Consider the following 21,464-nt stretch of genomic DNA (forward strand, 5'->3'; position numbering starts at 1 on the left):
TCCAGTTCTTTCTCTGATTCCTTCAACGGGGGTCCTATTCTCAGTTCAGTGGTTTGCTGCTGGCATTCGCCTCTGTGTTTACTGTATTCTGGCTGTGTCTCTCAGGAGAGATCTACTACCGGTTCCTGTCAGCCTGCACTTCTTTGCTTCATCCATCTTATCTAATTGGGTGGCTGTATATGTATGGGCCACATGTGGGGTAGGCTCTGAATGGGTGCTCCTTCTGCCTTTGTTCTAAACTTTGCCTCCCTATTCCCCCAACCAAGGGTATTCTTGTTTCCCTTTTAAAGAAGGAATGAAGCATTCACATTTTGATCATCCGTCTTGAGTTTCATGTGTTCTGTGCATCTAGGGTAATTCAAGCATTTGGGCTAATAGCCACTTATCAATGAGTGCATACCATGTGTGTTTTTCTGTGATTGGGTTACCTCACTCAGGATGATATTTTCCAGTTCCAACCATTTGCCTACGAATTTCATAAAGTCATTGTTTTTGATAGCTGAGTAATACTCCATTGTGTAGATGTACCACATTTTCTATATCCATTCCTCTGTTGAAGGGCATCTGGGTTCTTTCCAGCTTCTGGCTATTATAAATAAGGCTGCTATGAACATAGTGGTGCATGTGTCTTTGTTATATGTTAAGACATCTTTTGGGTATTTGCCCAAGAGAGGTATAGCTGGGTCCTCAGGTAGTTCAATGTCCAATTTTCTGAGGAACCTCTAGACTGATTTCCAGAATGGTTGTACCAGTCTGCAATCCCACCAATAATGAAGGAATGTGGAACGGATACTTAATAATCACTTCACCCTCAGAGAATAGGACAGTGCCTGAAGCACAGTGGATGGGTACCTGCTGGATGAATGAAAGACGCCTGCTCCACATTGGCAACTTTCAGTCACTGTCATCTTTACCAACCTCAGCCACTTTGGTGTGGAAGGTTTTTGGTTTTTTGTCTTTGAAGATTATCAAAATGTACATGGATAACAGCATGCATGCTTTTTTTTGGTTTTCTACACTGCTAAAAAGGTTTTCATTTAAAATTTGAAACTATTAACAATTCTTCTATATGGCCACAATCCCTAAATCAAAATTTAATCTGTTTATAAAAATTCTGGGAAAATCTATTGGGAGTGACTGAATCAAAGCCAACAGCATACTTTCCCTGAAATCCTCTGTGTCTGAAACAAACGGAAGGATGAAGTGTAGGGGTGGAGAATAGGGTTAATACATTCCTGTGCTCCAGCTCTTCCCATTGGAAGATACTTGTACCGATTGGTACAGCTAATGAATTGCTAAAAGCCTCATACGAAATAAAGCAAATTGGATTTGACAAAAATGATCACCTTTTCATGATAAAGCCCAGAACTTGCTCTTACTTTTCAAGATTGTTTACATATCAGCAAAACTAATAAAATGAAAGAAGAGAAGGAGCAGAGGAAAGAAAAAGACCCAGGCTGGCAGGAAGAATAACAGATTATTAACTTTAAAGCGAGTTCACGGTAGTCAACCTAAAAATGTTTACTAATAAGTGGATACAGCGGTGACCACACAGACCCGGTAAGGAGATTTATCAACATGTCAGTAACTTTGCGGGAAAGTGTTCATGTGACATGTCACTATACAAATTCCTTATTTCATCTAAGCTTATTAATGACTATAATATTCCCCACACAATCCTGTTCATAACCCTAAGCAGCCAGTACCTACGGTTAAGTTTACATGATTCTTGAGTGTTTCTATATTAGCAAATATCAAGCCATGTCTGTCCACAGGGGAAGCTCTATGATGTATGTTCTTGTGATTTTTATTAAGCAGCAAATACTTACATTATGCTCTCTACCCTAACACTGCTTCAGGCATTCCCACGTTATAGACAAGAACGCTGAGACAAGCAAAATTAAGCAGCATCTCAGCAACTTGTCAAGGTCACAAATTCAAAACTAAAGGTTCCATCCAGTCAGCTCGGCTTCAGAGTTCGTGATTCAGACGAGGAATTTCCAGCTGCTACGTCCTGTAGGAGGTGAATGGTACAAGTTCTAGGACTACGCACCTAGTCCTTTCTCCCACCTGAGTGCATTTAATAAAGCACTGACACTTTCTCCAATACTCACAGAAAGCAGACCTAAAACTTACTTTAAGCAAAATAACAGACTAATTTATATGGAAAAGCAGATTTGGGAAGGAAATTCCATTAGCTATTTCTACTTTATGACATCCCAACAAAACCACTTTTATTTCAGAACTGTTAATATAAACCAAACATGTTTGCCTAAACAGCTATTCTTACACACTACAGGAATAGATCTAGAGGTGTGTGTGTGTGTGTGTGTGTGTGTGTGTGCATGTGTATCTGTATGTGCATGTCCTTGTGTACATATGTGTTTCTATGTGGGCATGTGTGTGTGCACACGTGTCTGTTTATCTGTGTATTGCATGTGTGTACATATGTGTCTGCTTGGGTGTGTGTGTATGTGCATGTGTGTGTGTGCGCATGTGTGTATGTGTATCTGTATGTGCATGTCCTTGTGTACATATGTGTTTCTATGTGGGTATGTGTGTGTGCACACGTGTCTGTTTATCTGTGTATATGCATGTGTGTACATATGTGTCTGCTTGGGTGTGTGTGTGTGTGTGTGTGTGTGTCTGTGTGTGTGTGTGTGTGTGTGTGCATATGCCCACAGAGGCACATTTGCATTCCTCGGTGACCTGGAAGCTGACTGTTTTAAGGAGGCAAAGTCGACTAAAGTGCAGAAAGAGTTGAAGCATAACAGTGGGGCAAATATAAGAGAACGCGATATTTTGTGCATGCATAATAAGGAAGACGATGATTCTGTACTCTAAACAACTACATAATAAACTTAAAAGAATGACAGACTCAGAAGCGTCCTGACTTGGGGAACGTAAAGCCTTTCTAACACTAACAGGTTATCTCCTTGTCTGTAAGGAACTTACAAGCTAGACAAGGTTACGTCACTAAGATTCAAAACCTTACTAGGGAGATTATTTATGTCAAGTGAGATGTGACAGGGCAGAGAGGAAAAACCAACCAACTAAGCTAATTTCACGCTGAGCTGGCAGGAAGATGGTTACACAATGTCTATAAATAAAATGATTTCTTCAAGCAGCAGGGGGCACTAGTGCACCTCTCCAACAGTTTCCTTTCTGAACATGGACTGGCTTTAGCTGTCCATACAGGATGTGTGTTATTTTCCTCCATTGCATAGGACTTAATTTTTTAAATAACACTGTATGGTTTGAATGTCAAAGTGTTGATGACTTAAGACCATTAAATAATATTCTGACAGATGTTTACAACTTAGTTTTCAAGTGTAAGCAGTAACAGTATCTCAGGAAATTTATTAAAAATAAGTAGCCCAAATAATTTAAGTACGGCAGCTGTGCATACCCAGGGACAAACTCTGTGGCAAGACTTTCACTTAGTACTGTTGTTAGTTTTCAATTAAATATTTAAAGGGTTACAAATGTAAAAGACCCCAACCCCTTTGGATTCCTTGTCTTTTTGGGTTTTTGTTTGTTTGTTTTGATTTCTTAATTTTACATGTACCCAAAAAGGTTATTTCAAGACTGAAAAGATCTAATTATAAGATCTGAAGGGTTGGGTAAGGGAGAGGGAGAAAGAGGGAGAAAGACTGAGCCCAGGAGATAACTCCATCCATGCTCTATACTCTTCAAACTATGATCAAGATCATCCTGAGTGAGGTAACCCAATCACAGAAAAACACACATGGTATGCACTCATTGATAAGTGGCTATTAGCCCAAATGCTTGAATTACCCTAGATGCACAGAACACATGAAACTCAAGACGGATGATCAAAATGTGAATGCTTCACTCCTTCTTTAAAAGGGGAACAAGAATACCCTTGGCAGGGAATACGGAGGCAAAGATTAAAACAGAGACAGAAGGAACACCCATTCAGAGCCTGCCCCACATGTGGCCCATACATATACAGCCATCCAATTAGACAAGATGGATGAAGCAAAGAAGTGCAGACCGACAGGAGCCGGATGTAGATCGCTCCTGAGAGACACAGCCAGAATACAGCAAATACAGAGGCGAATGCCAGCAGCAAACCACTGAACTGAGAAGAGGAATCAGAGAATTCCTGTTGAAGGAATCAGAGAAAGAACTGGAAAGGTTGAAGGGGCTCGAGACCCCATATGAACAACAATGCCAAGCAACCAGAGCTTCCAGGGACTAAGCCACTACCTAAAGACTATACATGAACTGACCCTGGACTCTGACTTCATAGGTAGCAATGAATATCCTAGTAAGAGCACCAGTGGAAGGGGAAGCCCTGGGTCCTGCTAAGACTGAACTCCCAGTGAACATGATTGTTGTGGGGAGGGCGGCAATGGGGGGAGGGGGAACACCCATAAAGAAGGGGAAGGGGAGGAGTTAGGGGGATGTTGGCCCGTAAACCGGGAAAGGGAGTAAGACTTGAAATGTAAATAAGAAATACTCAAGTTAATAAAAAAAAAATTCAAAGGCCCTGTCAGTCACACCCTATCAGAGTATTCTCTTTTAAGGCACAGATCAAACATTTTTTATTGGATATTTTCTTTACTTACATTTCAAATGTTATCTCCTCTTCTGATTGCCCCCTATCCTTTCCCTCCCTCCCCTGCCTCTATGACAGTGCTCCCTCACCCACTCTCTCACTCCTGCCTCCCCCGCCTGCCTTTCTCCTACATGGGGGCATTGAACCTTCACAGGAACAAGGTCCTCTCCTCTCATTGATGCCCAGTAAGTCCATCCTCTGCTACATATGTAGCTGGAATCATGGGTCTGTCCATGTGTACTCTTGGGTTGGTGGTTTAGTCTCTGGGAGCTCTGGGGGGGGTCTGGTTGGTTGATATCATTGTTCTTCCTATGGGTTGCAAACCCCTTCAGCTCCTTCAATCTTTTCTCTAACTCCTCCATTAAGGGACCCAATTCTACATTCAATGGTCGACTTCGAGCACCTGCCTTTGTATTTGTCAGGCTCTGGCACAGCCTCTCAAGAGACAGCTATAGCAGGCTCCTGTCAGCATGCACTTCTTGGCATCAACAACATTGTCTGGGATTGGTGACAGTATATGGCAGATGGATCCCCAGGTGGGGTTGTCTCTGGATGACCTTTCCCTCAGTCTCTGCTCAACGCTTTGTTTCTGTATTTCCTCCTGTGAACATTTTGTTCTCTCTTCTAAGAAGGGAGCATTCGCTATTTGGTCTTCCAACTTCCTGAGCTTCAGATGGTTGTAGATTGTAGATGTATTGTGGATTGTATTCCAAGCTTTTGGGCTAATATCTATTATCAGTGAGTACATACCATATGTGTTCTTTTGTGATTGGTTACCTCACTCAGGATGTTATTTTATAGTTCTATTCATTTGCCTATGAATTTCATAAAGGCATTGTTTTTAATAGCTAAGTAATACTCCATTGTACAAATACACGACATTTTCTGTATCCATTCCACTGTTGAAGGGCATCTGGGTTCTTGCCAGCTTCTGGCTATTATAAATAAGGCTGCTATGGACATAGTGGAGCATGTATCTTTGTTATATGTTGGGGCATCTTTTGGGTATATGCCCAGGAGAGGTTAGCTGGGTCCTCAGGTGGTACTATGTCCAATTTTCTGAGGAACGTCCAAACTGATTTCCAGAGTGGTTGAACCGGCTTACAATCCCACCAACAATGGAGGAGTGTTCCTCTTTCTCCACATCCTCACCAGGATCTGTTGTCACTTGAGTTTTTGATCTTAGCCATTCTGACTGATGTGAGGTGGAATCTCAGGGTTGTTTTGATTTGCATTTCCCTGATGACTAAGGATGTTGAACATTTGTTTAGATGTTTCTCAGCCATTCAGTATTCCTCAATTGAGAATTCTTTGTTTAGCCATGTACCCCCGTTTTTAGTAGGATTATTTGGTTCTCTGGAGTCTAATGTCTTAAGTTCCTTGTATATAATGGATATTAGCCCTCTATAGGATGTAGGATTGGTAAAGATCTTTTCCCAGTCTGTTGTTTGCCATTTTGTCCTATTGACAATGTCCTTTGTCTTACAGAAGCTTTGCAATTTTATAAAGTCCCATTTATCAATTCTTGATCTTAGAGCATAAGCCATTGGTATTTTGTTTAGGAAATATTCTCCTGTGCCTATGCATTCCAGGCTCTTTCCTACTTTCTCTTCTATTAGTTTGAGTGTATCTGGTTTTATGTGGAGGTTCCTGATCTACTTGGACTTGAGCTTTGTACAAGGTGATAAGAACGGATTGATCTGCATTATTCTACATGCTGATTGCCAGTTGAACCAGCACCATTTGTTAAAAATTCTGTCTTTTTTTTCCTCTGGATGGTTTTAGCTCCTTTGTCAAAGATCAAGTGACCATAGGTGTGTGGGTTCATTTCTGGGTCTTCAATTCTATTCCATTGACTTACCTTCCTGTCTCTGTACTGATACCATACAGTTTTTATCATTATTGCTCTGTAATGCAGCTTGAGGTTGGGGATTATGATCTCTCCCACCAGTTCTTTCATTTTGAGAATAGTTTTCGCTATTCTGGGATTTTTGTTATTCCAAATGAATTTGCCAATTATTCTTTCCAACTATATGAAGAATTGAGTTGGAATTTTGATGGGAATTGCATTGAGTCTGTAGATTGCTTTTGGCAAAATGGCCATTTTTACTATATTAATCCTGCCAATCCATGGGCATGGGAGATCTTTCCATCTTCTGAGATCTTCAGTTATTTTCTTCAGAGACTTTAAGTTCTTGTCATACAGATCTTTCACTTGCTTGGTTAAAGTCACACCAAAATATTTTATATTGTTTGTTACTATTGTGAAGGGTGCCATTTCCCTAATTTCCTTCTCAGCCTGTTCATCCTTTGAGTAGAGGAATACTGATTTGTTTGATTAATTTTATATCCAGTCACTTTACTGAAGTTGTTTATCAGCTGTAGGATTTTCTCTGGTGGAATTTTGAGGGGTCACTTAAGTATACTATCATATCATCTGCAAATAATGATATTTTGAGTTCTTCCCTTCCAATTTGTATCCCTTTGGCCTCTTTTTATTGTCTAGTTGCTCTGGCTAGGACTTCAAGAACTATATTAAATAGGTAGGGAGAGAGTTGGCAGCCTTGTGTAGTAAAGAAAGAGAACTTCAGACCAATCTGAACATGGATGCAAAAAATACTCAATAAAATTCTCACAAACCGAATCCAAGACCATATCAAAACAGTCATCCATCATGATCAAGTAGGCTTCATCCCAGGGATGCAGGGATGGTTAATATATGGAAATCCATCAACGTAATCCACTATATAAACAAGCTCAAAGAAAAAAAACCCACATGATCATTTCATTAGATGCTGAGAAAGCATTTGACAACTTCCAACACCCCTTCATGATAAAAGTCCTGGAAAGAACAGGAATTCAAGACCCATACCTAAACATAGTAAAAGCAGTATTCAGAAAACCAGTAGGCAGCATCAAACTTAATGGAGAGAAACTTGAAGCAATCCCACTAAAATCAGGGACTAGTCAAGGCAGATCAAACATTTTAGTTTGAGTTAAAAGCTGGCAGATGCCCGTCTTTCCAATTTCACGTTTTATCAGCCCAATTTAAATCTGAGCACCAACACAGTCTGTGGCTACACCTCAGGGACTTTGAACACGCTCCCGCTGAGGGCTTCCGTGCTCTCTTCCCTGTGCTGCCTTCTCTTGCTCAGTTCCTGGGAAAGCCTTTTCCTTGCAGATAGGCCCAGTACTTTGCCAATCTCCTGCTCTTACCAGGCTTGATACATTTCCTTTTACCAATTATACAGATAATAATTGAACATTTCTTTGATTGACTAATATTATTTTTTATGATTTGTAAATGTTAAATATCCAATATTAAAGCAGAAATTTAAGTTATTGATATTTATTATGATGGATTTATAATTATAAATGAACTATGATTATGCTAATATGGTACTAATCCAACAGCGAATGATAAATCTTAGAAACTTCACAAAGACAGAATATTCTTCTGTTTGCCTTCAAATCTGCAGTGCATGTAATAGGACCCATCGGAGCAGTCTGCTCAGGCCGTCATGGTAAAACTCCATAAACAGGAAGGAAACAACAGAAACATACCTTTGTATGTTTTTAGAGGGTAAATGGTCAAGGTCAGGACACCGGCTACCTGGGCTCTGGTGCAGGCTCTTTTTAATCTTGCAGACAGCTACCTTTTCCTTTGGCCCTTGCATAGTCTTTCTTGCCCTATAAGCTGCAGTCCTGCTGGATTAGTCTTATCCTTATGATTTATTTTCTCTTCATTATCTAGCAGTCTCTCCTCTAGATACAGTACTATCACAGCATCAACAAATGAACCTGAGACACTCATAATTCAGCCACATTGACCAGAATGAAATCTTTACACTGTTCTGTTGTATGTGACCTTGACAAGTTGTTAAGCGTTGTTGAGTTTTGCTGATACCATGAGCATAGATTTGACAGCTGTCAGCGTGTGTTACAGAGCACCAGAGAGTGGGGCCCAGAATGCGTATCGGTTCAATGTGATAAATGTGAGATCACAAACAGAGAAAAAGAGTGCTGAAAAAGGAAGCCATGACATTTAGGATGGACCATTAATGGAAATGAAGGGAGGAACAGCCAGACCCTGAAAGGGGGACTGTTGATTAGTGATCCCTGTTGTAGGGTGAGCTAGATGACCTGGCATTGCCTTCAGTGTGCACTTGAAGATCACGGAACTCTAGAGGATGCTGTTGTGTGAAAGCTGCCTCCTATATTTGGGCAGAGATAGCATAGACATTCTTACATCTTTATATACAGACCCTAGGTGGGAGCAACGACTATACATTGGTTTTAACAGAGACAGTGTGGCTCAGTGTTTACTGTAGTTGGGAGAGTTATCGGGGCAGGTGTCGGCTTGTAGGGGTTTAGGAAAGAGAACTAAGGACTTCTCCAGCACTCTCTTCAGAACTATTTAATAAATAAATGGCTCACCTCTTCCATCACCTACCTATGCTAACGCAGTGGCTGCCATGAACACGACCAACAGACATTTGTTGGTCTAATGATGGTTGGGTCACGTGATTCTTTTACCTTTTTGATGATCTGTTCATATTCTTTCTGGCCCGATTAATTGTGGTGTCTTCTGTCCATAATCTTAAAATGTTTTATTATTTACTTATTACTTCTGAATATTTTGTGTTTCTCCAGTAGCAGCATAACCAGACATATGTTAGTATATGTAAAATTAAGATGTTTATTATATAAATGCATTTTATTCTATAAGATAGTTTCAATCATTTACATATATTTTATTAATGAGTACACATTATACTAATAATGTGCAGAGAGGAAAGGCAGACTGGAAGCTGCTGGGGACAGTAGGAGGACAAATAGGCATGACAAACCTGGGTCTCAGGTCCTGAACTGTTTGGTGGTGGTATTTGAATAATTAAGATTAGTGGATTATATTCTTAAAATGAGTAGATTTTACAGTTCACAAATGGCATTTCTGAAATATCTAAAAATCCATGTATACATGTGTGTCTAGATATTTTCTGCCTCTCTTCTAGGAGCCTTCTGGCCCAGGCACTGGTGCAGCTCCAGTGCAGACATCAGCCTGCAGTTAGCATGGCACTCACTCATCAGGCCAGGCTATGAGGGCCTGTTGCAAACCGTAAAGCTCTAATGCATTAGAGCCTGGTCTTTGTTCTGCATCACTGCCTTCCTCATCGTGTCCCAATGTGTCCCAAAGCTGTCCAGGCTCACTGCCTAGACACAGTAGACTCGAGCAAAATCATTTACCCTTGGTGACAGATTATATTCCTCAGAGGGTTACTCTGAACAAGTGACAGAGATACAGATAATGTGAATAGAAACAATCTATTGGATGGCTCTGATCAATAAGCAATGGAAAGGTATCCCCATCATTAGTTATCAGAGAAATACGAAGCTGACTCTAGTGAGGGGCCGCCGCTTGTCCTCCTGAATGGACAGACCGTACACAGGAAGGTATGAGAGCGACTGGAATCCTCACGCACTGCTATGGGAATGCTCGCCTTGGAAGAGTAGTAGCAGTTCCTTGAAAACTTAATGTGCGTCTGCCCTGTGACTAAGATACTCATCTCCAAACACATCCCAAGGATGACAAAATAAGAGACAAAATTCCCGTAGCCTAAGATGACAATAAGTGCAGATCACTGCAAATGAGCAAGTGGTGAGGTCCCTCGGCAGGAAACAATGGAAACTGTCACACTCGTGAATGACACAGAATTCAGCCAAGGGCTCCACATGGCAGGTATGTAAGTGAGACTGTAAAGTCTGACGCTGGGGCAAGCACAAGGGAAAGGGATGAACAAGGTTTTAGTTCATCGGAATAGAGTCACGGATAGGTGATGCCAGCCAGCGGGGACACAACTCTGCAGCTGGTGCCTTGGAACGGGAAAGCCTTCTCTGAAAGAGGGCAAAACAGACTTCTCAGGTCATGGGAAGGTTGTATATCCTGACTGATTCATATGAGAATTAATTAAAATTATCAAGCTGTAAGGAAGTTTTATTCTATACAAATTATATCCAATAGACTGCTGGCATGAAAACTTTAAGATTTCTGTCTGCTGAAGAGTACCGGATCTTTAAAGGTGTTTGTCATGTGTTTGGGTGTGGCAGAGTAGGTGTGCACGTATGTATAGGTGTGCCTCCAACGTTTCCACTGTCTCACACTCTTGAAGTCAGTGAAACTCACCTCAACCGCTTGAGTCTCAAGAGGACTCATGAAGCAACCAGAACTTGCGATGCATTTTCTACATCTCCAGCAACGAAGGGCTCCTGTCTGCTCCTCACTGCTCTGCGTGCCTGTCGACTCTTCACTTCTTCTCATCTGCGAGAACAATGACGACTGTCAGAATGATGAGATGCACCGGAGAATTTCGATTCCCAAATCCTTACAGGGGCAGTGACATGTAGAGATGTCAGAAGAGTCTCTCACTGTTGTGCTAGACACCTGGCTCCTCTACCCTGTGTCCTGAGCAAATTATCAGTGTCTGGGGCTGCCCTGTGACACAGCCAACTGCAGGGCCCCATGACAGGATGAAACCTATGCAGGAAGTTTCAACATTCCAAGGGACTGATAAAGGTGTTGTGGGTAATATCTAAAACACTTAAAATTTGGTCCTGTGAGACAGGATTCCTTAGTCTTCCATACATTAATTCCTTTCCCAGAGCACTTGAGTGGACGACCTTTTCTGTAGTCTAAATTACAACGCACTTTTCACACACTGCACATTATGAGTGTAAGCTGTAGCATCCTGTGAGGTCCCAAACTGAGGTTGTGGAGGACAAGAGTCTGGAGCTGTGTTCTATGGAACCCCAGCATATGCCACGGACAGGTCCTGCTTTGTGGAAGAGCCCCATGGCAGCTTTTGGGACGACCTCAACAGTGGGTTTTGTGAGATGAATCAGGCACCTACCTGCTAGTGACTGTGTCCTAGGCAAGGAGCGCTATATAAAATGTCTGACGTAGAAGTTTCCATGTAATTCTGATAACAATAGTGCATTTATGCAGTGATTACAAGCTTATTTTCTTTCTAGAATGCTCTATGTCTCTCCTTATTGATTTTTTAAGGCCAGAGCTCAAGGGAAAATCTATGAAGTCATTGCAGTGCTCTTAAGAATCACAGGAGGATTGCTAGGTGGGTAGAGAGGATTGCTGCTAACCCTGAAGACTGATTTGATGCAGCAGACCAACATGACAGGAGAGAACCAACTCCCTCCTGAAGGTTGTCCTCTGTCCTCCACAAACTGCTATGCTCTGGTGGGTGAGCCCTCCTTTGTACACATAAGATACGTAAACAGATAAATGTAACTTCTTTTCCAAAAGGGATTGTGGCAAGGAAGTGTAAATATTGTTCATTTTGATTTTCATTTTTGTGGGATTGATTTGTGGCTTTTTTTTTGTTTTTGTTTCTTCTTGTTTTTGAAAAAGACCAAAAATTGAACATAAAATTGGGTGAGTATGGAAGGGGGAGGGATCTGGGACAAAATGGGAAAACGATCAAAATAGATTGTCTAAAATTTTCACTAGAAACTGTAAAAATAGTATATTAAAATAATGGATTAAAATTTAAGTATACATGCTTTACTTTTTAGTGAAATTTAAATATTTTTTAAACTTTTATTGATTGTTTGTGAATTTCACATTATGCACCCCAGTCCCACTCATCTCCCCATCCCCTCGTACCTGCCCTTCACTCTTACAACTGCTCCCCTAAAATAAAACACACACATACAAACTAAAAGGAGAACATGGAAAAATATCTCATCATAGAAGTCGTAGTATGTCACAGTATTCCTCACAGTTTATCCCCCTGTCCACCCATCTTCATTTGCAAATGTTCATTGCAATGAGTCACTTGGTTTGGATGAATCAAGGTCTATAGCTTCTGTGACAACATCAACATTGGATCCTCACTGGGATTCCTCCTGGTTATCCTGTTGTTGACTGTGTCATGGAGACTCTATGTCATTGGATCAGCAAGACTTGCCCTTAGCCCCATCCCCACCATTTGCAGATAGATGATATAGGTTTTTAGGTGGACCAACTCAGAGCCCTGGATCTGGGCATGTTGGCTCTCCTTTAGCTGCACCACCAGGATGAACTAACTCTTCAGCACTGCTCCAGCTAGGCCACCCAGTGGTGCCATGGGCAGGATGCACAGTCAATTCTGCTCTTATGCTCTCCAGGCCCACTCACCTACACCCATGTCTCTAGAGTCAGCTCTCCTGTGCTACCCAGTCAAAAATTGGGGCCCAATCTCCCAAGTGCTGCAGTCTGCAAGGGGCTAGGCCAGTTCTCCCATGCTCACATCCTCAAGCTGGCTGGGCCTTTGTCATCAGGGCAGCTTCACTGTGCTGTCCGGGTGAGGTGCAGGGGCTGTCCTCCCATGTGCTCCAATCGGTGAGGGGCAAAGTATTTCTTTGCCCATTGGCAAAAGGGCTTACTTTAAAATGTCAGTGAACAGGAGATCAAGGCCCACCAAGTCAACTAAGCAGGGCTCAAATGGACTCACAGAGACTGAGGTGGCAAGCACAGGGCCTATAGGGGCTGCACTGGCTCCTCTGCACATATGTTACAGCTGTTAGCCTGTTGTATGTGTAGGACTCCTGACAGTGGGAATTTCTCGGACAAATCTGCTCTTGGGACTCTTTCTCTCCCATTGTGTTGCCTTGTCCAGCCTCAATAATATCTTGCTTTGTCATGTTTGGCTGTTGTCTGTTGGTTTCTTGGAGGCCTGCTCTTTTCTGAAAAGGAAACTGATGGGGAGTAGATTTGGAGGAGAGGGGAGGTCTGGCTGGTGAGGAGTTGGGAGAACTTTAGGGAGGAGAAACTGTGGTCCGTATTAATTGTATGACAATCTATTTTCAATTTTTAAAAAAGAATAAATAAAGTGGTGGTGGTCTTTATGAGACTGCAGTGACTTTGAAAGCCACTCATTGGGACAGTTTACTATATCCAATGATAACACAAACGGTGAGTACAGAATAGCTCCATCATTGCCAGTCTATTTTTAAAGCCTGGGATTTTCCCATTAATGATTTTAGACCTATTCATACAGTATTTACTGAAAGCTTCACATGTACTGGACCCTGATGAGTGCTAGAACAGTCTGGGCTGTGTAGAGAGATGCTGCTTTCAAAGACACAGAAAACAACTACAACAAGACACACCCCTGACTAGCAGGCTCAATAACCATCTGCCTGTTAACCCAGCCTTGATCTTCCAGCTGTCAGGCCATAGTTCCACCTCCATCAACTGACTCATCCTCAGAAGCTACAGATCACTTTACTGAGAATATCGATGACAAAGATTATGATCTTTAAAAGCTCCGCCCCTTGTTTCTGCATTGTTGGAGTACTCTACCTTGTCTAACTACCCAAGTGTTCTCTTTCCCCTCGATATCCTTAACCTCCTATGTCTCCAGCTCCTTTATCCTGTGATTCTCAGGAAAATCTCACATCAGAAACAAGTCTGAAAGTATCCACATCCAAACCTGGATACTCGTGTCTCTCTCACATAGTCGCCCATGTCTTCTTAAGGTGTAGTGAGACATAAATAAAAATCGATAGGAGATTTCAGTGAGTTCTCAGTGACAACTACTGAAGACCACACTGTGAAAATCCATCCCTGTAAATGTTTTAAATCTATAGATCTAGTTTTGATCTTGTTCCGAAGATCTAGGCCAGTATTTGCAATGCCCAGATGCCACATGAACATCTTTTTAAGAGTCTGCACTGGGAGAGATGTTTGTCCTGGTACTTTGTTCAGAATGAATATGTGCAAATCTATAGATAGTTACTTAATCAGATGTGGTAACAGTACTTGAAATGTAGCCAATCCAGATTATATAGAAACATATAATAGATTTTTGAAGACTTGGTAAAATAACGAGAAATATGTTTTTAAAATGTATGTTACCTATATGATCAAGATTTAATATACTAGTAGAGTATCTTATAAAGTTAATTTAACCTGTGTTTTCTCCAGTATTTGGAATGCATGGTTGTGTGTGTATATATTGTATGCAGTGTGATGTATGTATATGTGCATGTTCATATGTGTATGGGCATGTAGAGGCCACAGGTCAACATTGGGTGTCTTTCTCTATTACTTTGTCTAATTTATTAAGGCAGTATCTATTTATCATGTGCATATGTGTGTGGACATGTGTGTATCAACACACATATTGCGGTTTATATTATGAGTTCTCTCACTATATCGTGTGGCTTTAAGGAATTTAATTCAGGTTGTCAGTCGTAAAGAGAGGTGTCCTTTACAGAGTCAAACATCTTACCTGCCTCTTGCCTTGTCTTTTTGAGACAGAATCTCTTTCTGAACATGGAGATCACTGATTAGGCTGGACCCACTAGCCAGAAAGACCCTCAGGATCTTCTTTCCTCTGTCTCCTCAGGGCTGGGATTACAAGGTATACCACCATGTCTGGCCTTTCACATGGGTGATAGGGATCCAAACTCAAGTCATCATGTTTGCATGGAGAACAGTTTACCAGAGGTGAATCATCTCTCGCAGCTCACTCTTTATTACTTTAATACAGCTTCACTGATATGACTGGACAGCACTATTCGATCTCTTGGCCTAGTCTCTGAAGAGCTGACTCTTTCCTCATCATTGAGATGTCAGTGTCACCCACTCAGCTATGATATAAACAGAGTGCATTAAACTGCATGTCCCTGAGCCACAGCCAAAGAGATTCTGATGTTTCTAGGTAACATCCTGGTGTTTCTAGAAAGTTGCATATTTAATAAGCTCAATAGGTAACCTGTTACAGGCTGTAGACAGGCAGCAGTGCTTTGAGTGAGAATGAACCCTATTGGCTCAGAAATGTAAATGTTTGGTTCCTGGTTGGTGGACTGTTTAGGAAGGGTTAGGGGATACTGCCTTGTTGGAGGAAGTGTGCCGCTGTGACTGGACTCTGAGGTTTCAAGAGCCCATTCCAAGCCCAGTCTCCTTCTCCTCCTCTCTCTGTCCCCTCTTGTGGGTGAGATTTAAGTCCTCACCTACTGCACCAGTGCTGTAGGTGCCTGAGGCCACATATTTCCTACCACAATGACTATAGACTCATCCTCTGAAACTGTAGGCAAGCTTCCATTGAGATGCTTTCTCTTATGGCTTGGTCATGGTTTCTCTTCACAGCAATAGAATGTCTAAGCCCCTGCTATGTGTAAAGCAAAAGAAAAGCCAAACAAAACCCCACTGGAACAGGCTCTTTTGGTAACACAAACGTTCCTTTCCACAGAACTTTAGTATCTGATGGTGACTGGTCAGGTGGGACCTATCTATACACGTGATAAGATTACAAAAAGCTAAACATAAGTGGCAAAACATGAGAACTAGGATGGTGCACGTGTGTCCATCCTTTGATGTGTGGGCCACATGGGGCCTTGTATGGCTGTGAAGGAGGGCCAATACAAAATCATAAACTTAAACATTGTGAGACTATTTTCAGAAGTTTTGTTTTGTTTTTGTTTTGTAACTGGCTTACACAGTTCTAGGGTACACTCTGAAGATGATCATGTCACAATGTTAAAAGGCTAGAACTCCCCTAGCAGTACACTTGCCAAGAGTTTCTTGGGTAGGACTTCTTGTCTATCTCCCCCGCACTCCTCTCTGAGCGTACAATCTGCAATTAAAGCCACAATTTAAAATTACCTTTAAATATTAAAAATTACTGCAAAATCTATAAAGTCAAAATTATAGTCATCATGTTTTCACCAATTAATGCTTTTGATACAGTTAAGTAATTCTCTTTCTGTCCTCCCATAATTTTGGCTGTATGGTTTTTTTAATACAGATACTTGCATAGTTCCATAGAAACAATGCTTTCTAATGCCTAGAAATGCCTTGTTCTGTTACAGTTTTTTTCCCCTATGGCATTCTTGGGCCAACAGTTCTTATCCTTTAAGGATGAGGTCAATTTTCAATGTAGCAGGTGGACTCTAGGGATATTCAGTTCCTCTTCTTTCTGTGCACATCTCCACAGAAGTAATCGCGAGGTATCACTCTTATTTCTGTTTTTCTTACCAATCTGAGTTACTAAAAGGTGTACTCTGCTCATTCCACAGTCACATAATCAAACGCAGAATCTAACCCTAAGAAACTCACCACAAACATTTACTGAAACCAGACAAACAATGCACAGACGAGAGCTCCTCGTGCTCCCTTTATCTTTCATGGAATCGGATGATCTGTTCAATAAATAATATAAGCACACTGACCTGAAGTGTCGAGTTCTAAGAAGCCTCTATTTTAGTTTTGACCTCGCTCCCCGAGCGTCCCAGATCTATGCCCCCCTTCCTTACTCACTCAGCTTTGCTTGTTTTGCTTTTACTCCACCCAGGCCCGTTTGTGCTGCCAACACGGCTTTGTATGTGGCCTCCACGGCTTTGTATGTGGCCTCCACTGAAGCCTGCTTGACTCAGCAGCCATCAACCAGTTGCCTACAGCTCTGTTGCTAGGGGTAAGGACTCATGCCTCCCTCACCTTTCCAGGCTGGAGTTTTGTCTGACTTGGGCTTGTGGATACTGGGGTTGCAACTATTGTGGATTTGTATGTGCAAAGACCCTGCTATGTCTGGAAACCTCGCTGTCATCCGCCATCCCTGGCTCTTAACAATCTTTCACTCCCTTCTTCTGCAATGATCCCTTAGGAAGAAGGGTGTGATAGAAGCCCATTTAGGGCTGACCATTCCACGGTCTCTAATTCTTCTGGATTTGATCAGTTTTTGATTACTACTGAAGAAAACAATCTTCTCTGGTGAGGATCGAGAGATACACCAGTCCTTACTGCACGGTTCCTTCCACTTCTGTTTCCACGGTTAATTATTAATTATGCTCGGCCAGTGGGTGGGAAGAATCAAACTGACATTCTTCAGCTATGGAGAAGAGGGGCATGAGAGAAAGATGTCTAGCTGTGTTTATGCTTATCTGAACTTGAAAGGGAAAGCAGCAGATGGTTATCTGCTAGTAATCTCTTCATAAAATTGAAATGGCTTCTGGCCAATAACATGTTAAAAGGAAGGATGAGAAACCGAAGCCCAACTTATTAACAGAGTGGGTAGTCTTTGAACAGACTTGAACAACGTACGTGTTGGATACAAACTCAAATCCACCTGCAGCTCAGCATCCAAGATGCTACAGTACTGGCTTGAGAAAGTCAGGGAACTATAGATAGATCTTGTCCAAGGATTGTGGGGAACAGTCCGCACAGCCTTATGGTTTTCTTAATGCACAGTATCCATACTCGCGCACACACTGGCACCTGTTTACGTTGCTGCCTGCTCTGATCCTCTATAATGGTTGACACTTCTTGAATGTATTGCACATTTGGGAAACATGGTTCCAAGAGTTACAGCTCTCCAGTGCAGTATTATGTCAGTGGCATAATCCTGAAAACTTAGTGAAATTCACCATCAACCTTGGTGAGAATACTCTTTGATTACAGGACAACAGTAAAGCTTGTAAGGTCACAGGGAGGAATCCAAGGTGTCCAAATTTTTCATTTTAACCTAAAAGGTCAACTTTTGTGACATGTAACAAGTATGGAAAATGTTCATACCTGAACACATGTAGCCTGCCAGTCATTTTAGTTAACACGTTTCACCATGGGTGGACTGCACAGTAGCTCTCAACTGAAACACGGGGCTTTGCTTCGGGTGTCTGGTCAGCTTTCAGTAGAATGCAAAGAACCTTTACAAGTTCTTCTGACCTTCGTACCATGGAAAACGTTTGGGATTAAAGATAAAATGAAACCAGCAGTAAACCATAACTGACTTCATGCCTGTGGCCGTAGAGAAGGAAAGGACTGCCAGCAAGCCTGGGGTTCTGTTTACCAAGCACTGTCTCTGTGTCTCCAGTGAGAATGGCAGTGGTGAGAAAGGCAAACCACGCCTTAACATTACCTCGTCTCTTAAATGGCTCTCAGAAATACAACTTGAGAACTGATACTTAACACAGAGTAATCTCCCCTACGCAAATTCCCTTCCCGATTATATCCCTCAAAATGTTTAAGGGGGACAAATGAGTCCCTGTGAAAAAAACATTAGAAACCACTTAGGCTGTAATTCTCTGTAACACTGAGCACTGCAATTACATCCCCCATAAAGAAGCTGAGTTCTTTGTCTACCTCTGACTATTATTTCTCTCTCTGGAAAAACGTCAGCATTGGCTCAGGTATAATTGTATATGAAGGAAATTTGGGACTTCCTTATTACTGATACATTTCTTTAAAACTAAGATTGAGATCAAGTGAGATAAAAATTGGTAAAAATGTGAAAATTGTAAGGCATAGCAACTTAGAAAGCAAAATGGTTATGCAATTCGTTCAGTTCTGAGTCCTGCAGAGCAACACCATTTCTATTTTTTGTTGTTGGGTTTTAAGGATTTTCTTTCCTTCTTTGTTTTGCTGTCACGTTCATGCTGGCTTTGAACTTCTGGACTCAAACAAGCCTCCTGCCTTGTCTCCAATGTAGCCAGGACTCCAAATGCACACAACCACGCTGACCAATTTTTATTTTTAAGCAGAATAATTTATTTATCTTTGCTTTCGAGCACTATAATATATTTGTAGGCATTATTCTGTGGGCTGGGCCACCTCCTAAAGGTTGTATGATTGGAAGGTCTCTAGGAAATGAAAATATCTACTCTGTAGATATTAAGACGTATCATTTTTTAATGCCAATGAGATAATGCTATACAGTATGCATGAATTTAAGTAGCAGACCACAACTGCTTTGCAAAAATGGGCTTCTGAACCAGTGGCTGCTTTCTGGACAGAATATCATGCATAATAATTCTGCTGGGAGTGGGCTACACCGATAAAGTCATTTTGTGAAATTAGTAGGATGTCAGCCACACTTGCACTCGTGAACGAACCCTGGTGTCTGTTTTGACCTCAGAAGAATTGCAGTGCACAGTAGCTCTTCCTGAGTAACTCACAATGAAGAGTGAACGAAACAGAAGCTGATCTACGAGGCAGTGCTAAGGACCTCTTAGCTACGGCTTGGGTCCTTTGGACTTCACGGTTCCTACTCAGTTCAACAAACAGTTCAGCACATGAATTATTTAGTGGAAGCTGGCTTCTTACCTAAGACCCCTTTTACATTGGTTTCTACCAAGTCAAAGATATCAAATACTTCTGCACAGATAGGAGAAGGAATTGGGCTATTTCCAAACTGCCAGTTTGACAATTCTAGGCATAGGAGCTGCAGGGACTAAAGCCTCTAATTTACTAACTCTGAAAGTGTCTAAATCCTGAATTACAGAGACCTTAATCTTCTTTAGTAATTATTGACCTTAAACACTTCTGGGTTTGAAACTGATGAAGTCAGTCTTTACAGTTCTTGGATATTCACAGTCAAGCATGTCTTCTTAGAAAGTACCCCCAATTCTCTGTTGAGGAAAAAATACAGTCTATCATATTCCTACAGAGCTCCTATTCTGTATCAATCCTATGCCTTATCTATCTTCCTGGGATCCATCAGTTCTTAAGCATTATACCATCCACAACTAACTTTAGTGTGTGGTGCTTTGAATTCCCCTGATAAGACCACGTGCTGACCACTTAGCACACTACTGATGGTGTGGTTTGGGAAGGTTGTGGAAAGTTTAAGAGGTGGTCCTTGATGTCGGAAGTGGGCCACTGGGGCAAGACCTTAATGCTTTAGAGTATAACCCCACTTCTTGGTCTCTTGGATTTCCGAATGTAGTTGCAGTGAGGTCAGCCAGCCTCCTGCTCCTGTTTCTACATGCTTCCAGGCGACTCGCCATGACTTCCCTGCCTTGTCTTTCCTGCCTCTCTCAGAAACTGTGGAGCAAATAAACCCTTTCTCCTTTGAGTCGCTTTTGTTAAGGTGTTTTATCACAGCAACAAGAAAGGAAACCAAGACAATGAGAAAAAAAATTATATGAACTTGACACTTGTAACTTTCGTGTATTCCCTACTCTGTCGGGCGGGGTCTTAGACTACATCAACTTCAACTAGAGTTGACTACTGCTTCTCAATAAAGAACACCCTCACTGCAGCTCAAGCGCTCGAGTCTTGAAAGCCCTCTCTGTCCTTCGAACCAGGTGATACCTTTGGGGATGACAAGGCGTCACTGAAGAGACGCAAACAGTCTGCAAGCTCCACACGTCGGTTAGCTGCATCTGTTTCAGGTGCTGTTATTCTTTGATAAAAGAAGGGGACCTCTTTCACAGACCAGTGAAACCACCAGGTGAGTATGAGCCACATTCTCACATTTCATAGACTATATTTTATAGGGAAAGTATGGTGTAAAAGTGATGGGCAAAATTAATGAGGTACTGAAATATGTCTTTGAAACTCATGTGTTTATACTTGTATTTATATGTGTTCCAGCTACACCCTATACCCCTAAATGTCCACTTCCTCTCCAGACCTTCCAGATCGCAGCACCGGCTGGGGACAAACTGTTTAATGTGTAAGCCTGTGGGGGACATGTCCCACCCAAATCAGAACATCGCTGTATGATATCTTAAGTTTTGTTGTAATGAATACATTTTATTGTTACCAATGTTAGTTATTGATGATAAATAACTTACAAATTTTTAAAAATTGAGGGACTCTACTAAGCTCAGAGTCCTATAAACTGGAAGACAACAAATATCTCAGAATGCAGACTGTGTGTCTTTGGATTCTTAAATTTCTTTTCTGCGAATGACCAAAATATTGCATGCCTAAATTTCTAAAAGAAAGCACTATTCTGAGCACAATTCCAGTACAGTTGAAGCGTTTTTATTTTATTTTTTATTTTTTCCTCCATCTTTATTAACTTGGGTATTTCTTATTTACATTTCAATTGTTTTTCCCGGTTTCCAGGCCAAGATTCCCCTAGTCCCTCCCCCCAAC

At 41.5% G+C, this 21,464-nt stretch overlaps 1 protein-coding gene across 8 annotated transcripts in view; it reads right to left on the reverse strand.

Annotated features, from left to right (window-relative positions):
* Rnf180 (ring finger protein 180) overlaps positions 1-21,464 on the reverse strand; it is a 214,061-nt gene that overhangs the window by 155,570 nt on the left and 37,027 nt on the right. For all 8 annotated transcript variants that reach the window (XM_087633794.1, XM_087633785.1, XM_087633791.1 and 5 more), the window contains exon 2: positions 10,770-10,904. In XM_087633794.1, the coding sequence (XP_087489920.1) occupies positions 10,770-10,904 (135 nt within the window). The remainder of the gene's footprint in view (positions 1-10,769; positions 10,905-21,464) is intronic.

This window comes from Rattus norvegicus, chromosome 2, assembly GCF_021556685.1.
Source record: "Rattus norvegicus strain SHRSP/BbbUtx chromosome 2, alternate assembly SHRSP_T2T, whole genome shotgun sequence".
Taxonomy (NCBI): Eukaryota; Metazoa; Chordata; class Mammalia; order Rodentia; family Muridae; genus Rattus; species Rattus norvegicus.